This window comes from Cupressus sempervirens, chromosome 11, assembly GCF_028749045.1.
Source record: "Cupressus sempervirens isolate cs-2001-9-10 chromosome 11, ASM2874904v1, whole genome shotgun sequence".
Lineage (NCBI taxonomy): Eukaryota > Viridiplantae > Streptophyta > Pinopsida > Cupressales > Cupressaceae > Cupressus > Cupressus sempervirens.
This window is the reverse complement of record NC_143128.1, coordinates 90,710,244-90,723,128: the sequence shown is the minus strand read 5'-3', so window position 1 is coordinate 90,723,128 and position 12,885 is coordinate 90,710,244. Positions and strand designations below refer to the sequence as shown.

General features: G+C 35.7%; 1 protein-coding gene across 1 annotated transcript; it reads left to right on the top strand.

Annotated features, from left to right (window-relative positions):
• Nucleotides 1–10,990: 10,990 nt before the first annotated feature.
• Nucleotides 10,991–12,675, top strand: LOC149528374 (serine/threonine-protein kinase PEPKR2-like). The gene is made up of 3 exons (XM_089810724.1): nt 10,991–11,714; nt 11,901–12,197; nt 12,314–12,675. The coding sequence occupies exons 1-3, from the start codon at nt 10,991–10,993 to the stop codon at nt 12,673–12,675; spliced, it is 1,383 nt and encodes a 460-aa protein (XP_089666850.1).
• The last annotated feature ends 210 nt before the right edge of the window (nt 12,676–12,885 follow it).

Sequence of the window (12,885 nt, the reverse complement as noted above, 5' to 3'; positions counted from 1 at the left end):
GCCACCGATCGTCCTTTCTGACCAGGCCAAAGAGACACACGTCAACAAGTCGTTGTGTCGCCAACGTAACCCTTGAGCAACTTACCCATAGCGAGGTGGCGATGACCATCGATCGGCCTAGATCTGACAGTCATGAAGACTCATCATACTCCATACTGTCCTTACCCTAGGCCCATCATATTTGGTGCCACCTCTACAACTGCTATCATTTCCTAGTATACATCTTAACTTTTGGATTGCAAATAATATAATAGGATACACAGTAAACAATGTTCTCAATTCTTTACTTAGCACAGTATCATCATCTATTTTACTAGTAGCACCTTTTATTGCACTAACAACTTCTTTTATTCTAGCAACATATTGAGCAATATTCTCACCTTCTTCCATTCTCATGTTATCAAACTTACCTCTGAGGCTCTTTGACTTGGCTCTTTGAACATTTTTATCTCCTCCATAGATGGTTTATAGGGCATCCCACATTTTCTTTGCACTTTTAAGGCCTTTGATATCATCAAATTCAGCATAGCTTAGGGAAAAGGCAATCTCCAACAATGCCTGATTGTGTTCTTTCTTTTTCTTCAAATATTTACTAGTCAGGGCTCCTACTGGATCAACATGTTCTACTGCATTACAAGATTTTGCATAATCTCCAAGTCCTCCAAGGTGTAGCTTCATCAAATTTTGCCATGTACAAATGTTATCTCTGTTGAGCTTGGGTACCTCTCTTTTTGACATCTTGATCTTTGTGCTTCTAGTGCCTTAAAACTAATCCTCTTAAGTAGATGGCTCTAACACCAATAAAGCTTTTGACAACTCAGTGAACCCATAAAACATTCTTAGCCATGCATGCATTCATTGTGTGTTAACTAAAACTGATATGCTACTATCAAATCAACTTGCAAAAATGTAAAGCATGAAACACAACATATCCATCAGCACATTTGACACAATGATTTAACATGGAAACCCAATTTGGAAAAAAAAACCAGTAACATGCTACTCCTTTTTCACTCTTCTAAAGTGATACCCTGTTATAGGTTACAATACACACTGTTAAATGTGACCCAGTTAAGGGATTTTAGTCAGCTTGTCAAAAGTGAGCCTTGTTGGAGGACTTTAGGCCATTCACTTGGAATGCCACCATGGTAAAGGATTTTCCAATGACTGTTAAGTCAACCTTACTCCAAAGGATTTAACCTAGGCTAATACAATTGTTAGAAAGTAATAATAAAGCTTTGATCTGATACAACATACAACCTTACTTGTAGATTATAGATCACTATTTAGTCCTCAACTCTACTTGGCTTTCAATCTTTGTAGCTTTGGCACCCTGTTCACCCTTCAAGCATTCATCCTCTTTAAGCCTTCTTGCTCAGTATGTCATTGTAGACTTCTTCACTTGGGTCACTTGATGAAGCAAAACCCCTTTCCTTCTCCTTATCAAATTTTTGCATCAAAACTCTCTAATTTTTGCTTCATGACTAGAAATTCCTACATATAGGAAATTAGAACACTTTTCCTTCTCATTATCCATCACCAAAATTAGTGTTTTTGATGGATTAGGTAGGATATAATGTATCAATCCCATATCTTGTCTTTTCTAGAAACTTCTCTTAGAATCCATTTGAATTTTCCTCCAAAACTGTTTATGTAAGATTTTGTGCCACTGGCTCATCAATCTTATCTTCCTCCTAATTCACAAGTTCCAAGAAAATAAACTTGTTAGCTTTTACTGGCACTTGGCATCAACTAAAAATTACTTGGCATCTACTAACTTGCTTGGCATCCACTAGAATTTGCTTTCTTTTTGCTTGACTTGCATCAACTTTGCTTGGCACCTAATATCAACTTGGTCAAGCTTGGCAAATGAATTTTGCTTAACTTTATTTTTTAGAACTTTCTAAGTGTAACCTGTCATTTTGTAACCTCAAGTAGATCATCAATACATTATGTTATCACTATCTTAACTAATTCTTGCACTTTAATACATAATCACAACTCAACCTTTCCTCTACGTACTTTTGTTACATCTTGTTGATCAAATCCTCCTCATCAATAAACTAAGTGATAGTACTTGAAACATATAAGCAATTTTCTTACCAACATGTAGCAAGTTTGACATCAGTGACAAAATAATGATTGAAACACGTAGTCTTCTTCAAAAATCTTTCTACTCAAATGATATTTTCAATCAGATATCAACATACAATCGGCCCAGTAGTCTTCTATGGTGGTGATATGTTTAATCACACTTCCAATCTGAAGAACATCTCTTGCATACCCGTTTGGATCAAACATAGGTCTGAAGACCTCATACATCTCCAACTTGTATTTCATCTTGAACACTTTTAGCATGTTCTTTACATCCAATTGAAACTCACAACTAAAGTCTCCCACCTTCATAGGGAACTTGTAACCTTTCTTCTTTGAACTCCCACTCAGTACATTCACTTGAATCGCTTGCCTCACAATCTCGATCAACACAATCATATCACTTGGATATCTCAATAGCTTCAAGCGGAATCCATCAAAAGCTGCAAGATGCAAATATGAAAAGGATGAGAATTGGATGAAAAAGCTCCCAAACTAACTAATAGTTGTCATAGCTTCAGGGTTGAATCTCCTTTCTAAGCAGTCCTCTAGCTTCCTACAAATTCTCATGGTAAATGCATCATTAACTCTCACATACTTCGCATAACTATTTTCCAATAGTAAACATGTGTAGAACTCATAAGATTTCACATCATCAAGAAAATTTTCCACCCTTGGGAGGACTAGCCATAATTGCAGAGAAGCTAACATGTAAGTTAAGAAAGAAGACATACAGAATGTGTTATAGAATATTTTGGCACAAAGAGCATTGGACAGATTCTCGCTTACCTCATAAGCCCAATAAATATATTGGGTATCAGAACAAATAACTTACACCAAGAAGAAATATTGCTCAACAAAATTTAAAGGTTCTACCTCACCTTTCAATCTGTGCAAGAGGATCATGATGTGAACAATCTCAAGTTTGAGATTATTTCTATATAGAGATTTAGGAACTTACTCTTGGTGCTCTGTGGCTTTTGGAACAATGATCGCATGATCTCCTTTCTCCAAATCATCTTCTTCACAAAGAATTTAGAAATGGCACCTCCAAATGTTAAATATGAGAATTCCTCTTGCTTAGGAACTCAGAGGCAATTTACCACCATTTTCCTATCAATAGAAAACAATATTGTGTTATCTAGCAATACAATCTACCTGGTATCTAGATTATAATGGTTTATACATTCATAAATTAGTTCAATAGCTTGGACTACAACTAGAAAGCTAGTTGCCTCAAATAGCATGCATCCTTGGAGCTTCTCAATAATGGGATGGATTGGCTTTGATCTCACTCTCCTCTGAAAATCTTGCATGTCAAAGAAGTGAAGAGAAGTGTCCATGAAATTCTATAGTGAAGACTTAATTCCAATCAACCCGTCGAAACCTATGAATTAAGTTGTCATTCTATTTGAGAATGAATTTCAAAATCCAAAAAAGAAAAGGATAAAAAATACACAGATATTATCTTTTCGAAAAAGGTTGTGCAAACTAACAAAATAATTGTTCAAGAAAGAGCAGTAATTTTGCACTATTCGTGCCTCCATTTATGTAGGAGATTCAATTCATCTGTTAATTTTTAGAATCCACACCACAAAAATGAATTGAAGGAGAGGTTTGTTGAAGTATTAAATGTGTGGTTTTAAAAGACATCTTAGTGTCTTTTCACCTTTCTGTTGGCTCAATGATAATTTTATATCCTTTCACACTTATTTTCCTATTTCCCATTAAGTTTAGAAAGTCACAAATAGAATACTCTATAAGAGAAAACCCACTGAGTCAAATTTTGCTTTAGTAACTTTTTCCCACCATAGTTAAGATACTCCTATTGTCATCTTTGGATTTTTTGCACACATTTCGTAGGTCCAATCTACTTCTAAGTTGAATTTTCTTTAAAATTTGGGAAATTGTCCTCATGGGTTGAAAACCCGTTGAGGAGAAGACAATTCCATTTCTCCGCCCAGGCTTCCATCTTACTTCACCTTTTGTTTATGGTTACCTTTGGGTTCAGGAAAGTCTAAAGTTAGTGTGAAAATCCATTAGGGGCCTACTCTTTTTTACTTTCCTTTGGAATTTCCTTTCGTGAAAAATTGACTTCATGGGTAGAAAACCCGTCGAGGAGAAGTTGATTTTGAGTTTTCCACCTAGAATGACTATTGGAGCCATGATGAATCTTGGATATTCCTTGAGGTAGATAATCATTAAGGGAAATGGAAATTATCATAAATTACTTCACTACAGCCTTATTTTGACCCGTATGCATCATGTAAAATTCTTTGTGGAAAATCGTCTTCATGGGTTGAAAAACTGTCGAGGAGAAGACAAAATTTGGATTTCTGCAGGCTTCTATTTTCATTGAGTAAACAAAAAATCATAAGTAGAATAACTTTGAAAAATGATATTTGCATGAGCAATGTGAATTTCCATCAGATTAGGTACTAAGCCACCCACAAAATCCCAACTTTGAAAAGGAGAATCACCCAACTTTGAAATGTAGGGAAGGGGAGAATGAAAAATCTGATGAAAACTCATTCCACATAGGGGGCTTAGATCTAGACTTGAACACCACAAATTTCCACTATATTAATCAAATAGAAGAAGAAAAGTGGGTGCAACAGGAGGATATGTATGTGAAGAACCAATTTGAGTACTATGTTTTGAATCCAAGAAGATGTTCTTCTAGCTACTGAGAACATCTTTTCAAACCTAGGGTGTCTAATGTAGGAGCATCCTTGTTTGGCTAGAAAACCTACATGTTGGTATGGTTTGATCTTGAATGAAGTGTGAATCGGTTGATACTGAGTTGGTTGAGTTGTTGGGTTAACCGAGTGACTCGATTAATGAAGATGTTCAATGATGCTTGGGGAACTCAATAGATACTAGGAGCTCAGTTTGCACTGGGAACTCGGCAGTGTTGCCTAAATAGCTTGATATATGATGGGACTTGGTTGCTTCTAAAGACTCAGCACATGCTTGTGCTCAGTTAGTGAAGGAACTCAATTATATCTAGTAGAATGCTAGCACTCAGCATGGTTTTCTTTAACACTCGATTTCAGCTTGGTTCCTGTGGTTCCCGATCAGTGAGCCAACTTTTGGCATTTAATTTATGTATGGGTGTTTAATTTGTGTTGCAGTCGACTTGTGGCTTGCATCAACATTTAATGTAAGGGTTTATTTTAATTTGTAATGACTAGATCAACCTGTGGCTTAGTTGGATATAAGTAGGGGTGCTTTGTGGAGTCTTAAGAAATGAGATTGTAGATCATCGAGCTTGGAGAAGAGGATGAAGTGTAGGAGAGAACATTGAAGGGCTAGTAGCTAGAAGATTGCTTAGTGGGCTTGTGAGCACAATTTGAGATTTCCTTGAGGTTTTCTTCTAGGGTGTGGATCTAGACTAGCTACGATTAGTGTGGAGTTGGATCTTGAGGGATATAGCATAATTATTTTGTAATTGTTATTGTATTTGGCCCTAACCCAAAAGGCCTTACAATTGAGCATATTGCCTGTAAAAAGTTGTTTTATGAATAGAGAGATGCATTGGGTATCGGATCTTGCATTTGTTTATCTTGTTGTTGTGTGTCTATTGTGTGATTATTTGCAGGGATCCAGATTACCTCTAGCATGGGTACCCTTGGATTTTGGCTACATCATGTAACATGCAAACGACCTCCAAGTGTGGGACTTACACTATGAGGCTGAAACTCTAAAGAAGGTTAGCTTCCTTACTATCAAGGTGCACCTAAACTATAGCTTTGAGGGAAAAGGAAGAAGGAATGCAGAAATTAAAAATGCAGAAAGGGAAAGGGGGGTTATGCACCAAGATAGAACTATGGTTGCAACTCTTCCTATGACTGAACAAAATATTAATGAAAACCCAAAATACACAGATCTCAATTTTATTCTATTTCCTAAGAATTCACATGCAAGTTTGGAATTGATTAAATGCTGAAAGGAAGGATATTTTCACAATACAACAATTTTCAATAGATTAAACACAACATATAACTCTAAGAAGTAGGAAAAAAATATTCAAAACAAGGCAAAATACATGCACAAATCATGATTGGCAAGAAGAGGTAAAAGCAAAAATTTCATTAATGGAAGGCAAAAGGAATACAATTGCAAAGCATAATGCTACTACAAAAATACAATAGAGAAGAACCCAAAAAACATATTTACAACTGCATTTTAAAGAGTTCAAGCATAACTTTGATTTGACTATGGAGTTGAAACCCCAACCAAGGTGGAGTTGAGTTGCAGAGGAAGCAATAACTAAAGAGTCAGAGTGAAATCTGATTATGAAGTGCAATCTATTGCTTGAAGTGGTAGGAAGAACAAAACAAATGCACTCAGTCATAAAAGAGATCAAATCACCAAAGATTTGAATTACATGCATTAAAGAAGTACAAAGGGCATTAGCATCATGCTAACAAGGCCCAAGAAGTTTCTTTGCAATAAAGAACAAGCCTTAGTAGCATGCCATGGCCATAAGAAGTTGATTCATGTTGCTGGTAGAAAAAACTATGGGGAGGGATAACACAATGTGTTATCTACCCACAAAATGCAAGCTTGACTGCATGGGGGGGGATCTGATTTCCTAAAAAATAAATAGTGGTCGTCAATGAAGATCTTCCTTTCAAAATAAATGGCTTGGATGCTACAAGAATCTCCCCAACAAGAGATTAAGTCACCACCATCGACGCAAATTTCCACTTGAGATGAACAACCCAGATGCAACTAAGAAACTCCTCCCAACGAAGGATTAAGTCATAGTTGTCAATCAAGATCCTTCCTTCGAAATGGATAGCTAAGATGTTGTGGGAAATCTCCAAGATGCACTAGATTCAATGATTGTGGCATCACAAGAGGCTGAGGTAGAGATGTGAAAACATGAGAGTCATCAGATTTAGAAATCTCAGCAAACAAGGAAGCGAATAACATGAAAGGTGGGACTTCCACCACATAGCGCAATTCTAGGCTATGGAAACTCGCAAAAACATTGCAGTATGGAGAAACATTGGAATGGAGACATGTGGCACCATGATGTTGGACAACAAACTAAGTCAACCACCTACGTAGACCCAAAAATATGACAAATATAATGCGAGAAGTGGGACTCTCTGCCATGTGGTGCAATTTTGATTATGGAACATTGAAGAAGCACTTTAGCATGAAGAAATGTCAGAATGAAGATGCGTGGTAGCATCTTGTGTTCTTATGACGATGAGAAGATATCACACGACATGGGAGTCATCAATGTATTTTGATGTTTGACAAAACCGACCACAATCTTTTAATCTTTCGTTGAATCTCCATTGTTGATTTGTGCGTGTGCATATTGGGTTGACTTAAATGTTGGAGATGGGACATGACCACCCAAAGACACATGACACATTTCATGTTCTAGAGCATCGAAGAAGCATTACAACATAAAGAAATGCCAGAATGAAGATGCGTGGCAACATCTCATGTTTTTGTGAAACCCCACTGAGCCAAACACAAAGACATGACAACTGTTGATCTCATTTGCATGTGTATGAAACCCTGGACCTAGCCAACTGCTAACATGGAAGTACATGGACCAATCGCGAACAACAAAACCCTGTCACTAGTAGACCAACAGAAGCTGAAATGACACACATGGGCGAATCAGCATTGATATAACTCTGCTAATTGTGGACCCACAAAAGCCAACTCAAAAAATCATGTTATCCCTTTGCAAGGAATCCAACACTCTAAAGATGTCTCAGATCATATATCACTTCTAGGTTGAATGTGGGCGAAAATAGTCAACAATAACCCAAATTGTAAACACAACCCTAACCTCATTGTGACCTAAACCATTATCCCAACCCTAATCAAAATAAAAATTGTAACTTTTAACCATAAAATAAACTATATTCCCAATCTTGACATTAACCCTAACCCTACTCAAGATGATTGAGAATATGAGTAGAATGAGATAAACAAATGATTATTTGAAAGATGGAGGTTTTAGTTATGTGATTTCCCTGATACGTTATATACATATATGCGTATGATTTCTTGAGCTACTGATGTGTGCAATGAGTGCATAGGATATTTTAGCTGAAAAATCTAATGGAGAGATGAAACTGAACCTTATGTACGAATTGTGGAAACCAAGGTTGAATCTGATGAAAGATGCAAACCTTGTTGTTCGTATTTTATTTGTGTCATGCATTGAATGAATGTATCATTCTGTAATCTTTAAATGTTAATGTTTCGTTATAGTGTTTTTACAGTGTCGCTTGACACTTGTGAATTGTATAACCATTCCAACATGATAGTTAGGGTTAACCAAGTGACCTAAAGATATAAGTCAGATTTGGCTAGTGACTTTTTTGCTAGTTAGTGAGTAATCGAGGTTAATTACCCTAATCTTGATTAGTGAGTAATCTACATTTTAGAAGGTTGTTAGAAAGTCCTAAATTTTCCTTGCATTTGTTAGGTCCCTAATTAATCCTAAAGGTTTAAAAAGGATGAGAGTGATGGTTGTAGACTAGGTTTTAGGATACGATTAGGATTAAATTAAATATGATTCAATTTAATCATAGGTTTAGAGAGATTAATGGAGATGGAGGAATTAAATAAATAGGATTTATTTAACAAGGGGATTTATGGAGAATCGTGTATTAAATAAATTTAACACATTAGGGATGGAAGTATTTAAATTAAATTTAAATACATAAGGAAAGTGAACTTATTTAATTAAATCAGTAGACGAATATGATCAGTATGATTAATTAATAAATAATTAATTATAATGTCAAGGGCAATATTAAATGAATTAATATAGTGTTTAGGAAAATTTTAAGTGTCTACAGAAATGTCAGAATGAATACACATGGCAGCATCCTATGTTCTCATGATGATGAGCAGATATCACACGACATGGGAGTTGTCAATGTGTTTTGATGTTTGATAGAACTGACCACAATCTTTTAATCTTTCGTTGAATCTTCGTTGTTGATTTGTGCATATGCATATTTGGTTGACTTAAATGTCGGAGATGGGACATGACCACCCAAAGACACATGATGCATTTCATGTTCTGGAGCATTGAAGAAGCACTACAACATGAAGAAATGCTAGAATGAAGATGTGTGGCAACATCTCATGTTTTTTTGAAACTCCATTGAGCTAAACACAAAGACATGACAACCGTTGATCTCATTTGCATGCGTATAAAACCCTGGACCTAGCCAACTACTAACATGGAAGTACATGGACCAATCATGGACAAAAAAACTCTGTCACCAGCAGATCAACAGAAGCTGAGATGACACACATGGACGAATCAACATTGACATAACTCTGCTAATCGTGGACCCACAAGAGCCAACTCAAAAAATCATGTTATCCCTTTACAATGAATCCAAACCACTAAAGATTTCTCAGATCAGATATCACTTCTGGGCTAAATGTGGGCTAAAATAGTGAACAATAACCCAAATTGTAAACACAACGCTAACCCTCAGCGTGACCTAAACCATTATCCCAACCCTAATCAAAATAAAAATTGTAACTTTTAACCATAAAATAAACTATATTCCCAATCTTGACATTAACCCTAATCCTAATCAAAATCATAGCTCTTACCATAATACTAGCCAATATGTAACCCCTTACATAACCATAATTGTAACCCTAACCCTAAACCTTATTATCAAGCCTAATCCCAACCCTAACTCTAACCCTATCATAACCCAAACAATAAACTCTACTCCTAAATAAGATTGTAGCCAAAACTCTAAACCTAACTATGGCATTATGGTTATAAGAGAGTGTCGTAATTGTATTAGGGTTAGAGATTAATACAACACTTATACAAACATGTCTTAAGATTTCAATTGTATTTTTTATATAAAATATTGTGACACCAATGTTGGGACTTAATTCTTCTTCCAATAAAAATAAATAAATAAACTGTTTAGAACTTGAAACTCAATTTCTTTTTAGAATAATTTGAAATGGAAAGTAAAAAAAAGTAGCTATTAGAAAGCGTTTTGTTGGAAAGAGTGCATCTAAATTTTAGAAATAGCATTTAAAAATACTAATCTTAGAAATATAAACATTAGTAACATGTAAAGTACAACTTAATGCTTATAATTGCTATACAACTTATTTCATTTTATATTTTTCATAATAATATTGTTAAAATTATCTTGTTATAAATTATAAAATTATTTATTTATATATTATATTAAAATATAAGAACTATCAAAACATCAACGTGTTTTAAAAAGGCATCATATTAAACGGCTTGACAAGTAAACATCCATTTTGAAGCTTTCTTTCTCCCGCCTCTAGAAATTCTTCCAAAAGTAACGAATCTTTCCAAAAGGAACAGAAGTTCAACAAAACTTTCCCCATAACAGAAGTTCAACAATTGCATGCGAATTCTCTTGAGTTTTCACTGCGCTAATAATTGAGGGATTGCGAAACGATTGTTAGCTTCATTTGGTATTGTAATTGCAGAGAATTTTGAAATACAAGAGAAAGCGAGGGTTGAAGTGTTTTGTTTTCTCTCCTAATTATCTCCATAGCAGATTGAAGCTGAAACACAGGTTAATCGCTTTCTTTCGTTTAATTAGATATTTATTTTGGTTTATGCGCTTTCTAAATAGTATTTTCCTTGATCTTTCGTATGAAAGCAAGAAATTCGGGGATTTGAGTTTTGGTTTTGAACCGTTTCTCAAGAATTCTTAGTCTGTTTAGATCAAGAAAGACGCTGTCCTGCGCGGATTTGAAGGGGATGTTTTTGAGCGGATTGAAGTATGCCAAATGATATCCATACTATCTTCGAATTAATACTCTATACAAGATTGAAACTCATCATTCTTTGTGACTTTCTGACAGGAATTGTAAGGTAAGCATGACTCCTGTAAAGAAGAGGAGGATGAACAACACAGATCTACATAGGATTGAATCACAGCAGGTGATCTGCTCATGTGATGATGGTGCATCAACCTCATCCTCCGCCTCTCCATCTTCACTAGAACAATTGAGCTTTTCTCACAATCATCCAGCACCAGTTGCAACTCTTTATACTCCAAGAAGGGGGATCTGCTTGACTGATACAACTCCAAGAGGCATTAAGAGAAAATGTGGTTGCATAGAGGAAACCACACAAATCATTAGAGACCGCAAAATAGAATCTGACTATATCATGGGCCCAATTTTGGGCAGAGGGAAATACGGAGTGGTAACCTTGTGCAAGAACAGGGTCACAGGAGAAGACGTGGCATGTAAGACTCTGCCCAAAAGTTGTGCACAAAATGCACACAAGGAAGTGGAAATCATGCAACACTTATCTGGACACCCTAACATTGTAACACTTCATTCAGTGTACGAAGATGAAAATTGTTTGCATCTTGTAATGGAGATTTGCTCTGGGGGGAGATTGGTTGATTGCATGAAAAAAAGACATTTTTCGGAGAGGGAAGCTGCAGAGTTAATCAAACAGTTGGTTAGCATCATTCAGCATTGTCATGAGATGGGAGTTATTCACAGGGATATAAAACCTGAGAATATTCTTTTCACCGATGATGGACAGTTGAAGCTAGCTGATTTTGGCCTATCTTTGCATGTTTCAAATGGTATGGGATTCAAAATTTCATAAATTCCAGGTCTTATCTTTTCATGAAATCCGAACTCTTTGAAATAATCATGTGTTTCCACAATTCATTGTAGTAATTTTTTTTCTTCTTTTGGATTCTGATTGTGTGTTCATTGAAAGAAGTTAATTAGCAAGATTATTGAGATCTTGTTTATTTTGAAAACAGGGCAAAGTTTATCAGGATTGGTGGGCAGTCCAGCGTATGTTGCCCCTGAAGTTTTAGCGGGGAAATATACTGAAAAGGTGGATGTATGGGCTACTGGAGTCCTCCTTCATGGACTCTTAATTAGTAGCTTACCATTTTCTGGGGCTACTGTAGAGGCAATTTTTGAGGAAATAAAAAATGTGTGGTTGGATTTCCACACTGAAAAGTGGAAGTCCATTTCTAAACCGGCCAAGGATTTGCTGTCAAGGATGCTGTCAAGGGATGTTGACAAGAGACTCTCTCCAGATGAAGTTTTGAGTATGTTTATTTATATAGGTTCACAATTTATGTTTATTTATATAGGTTCACAGTTTATACTATAAATTTGAACAATTTGTTGTAGAGTTTTCTTATACAATTGTCTCCTTTTACAGACCATCCGTGGATTTTGTATTATACAAAATCTGATATGGAGCTCTTTACAGATTCAAAGTCGATGTCTCCATACAAGGCAAAGAGAAAGCTTGAGACAGATAATTCAAGCCCAGAAAAGAATTGCATATGTAGGAATCTACAGTCTTCACTTGTTGATGCAGTTGATCATGCTCTGTTATCACTTTCAGAGAGAGATTTTGAAATGCAAGAAACAAATGTAGATCTTGTAGATGTTCTGTGTGCTGCAATTTCACAAATAAGAATATCTAAACATACAAAGAGCAGATTCAATGCAACTGCCTATCCTTACTTTGGGCAGAACCCTATACATTCAACATTGCCCCTGTGTACAACATTCTAATCATTGTGCTAAGAAATTTGGTTTGTTGAAGCATTGTGTTACGTTTACTTTTGTGTTATGTTCTTCCATTACTTCTGTAGCATGTATTAAAACTAGTTTACCCATGATGGTAAACAAGTTTGTCCTAGAATGCTAACTTTAACTTTAGGAAATGATGAGGTATATGGCAGATTGAAGGAAAATAATTAATTATACTGATATTCTTTGAGG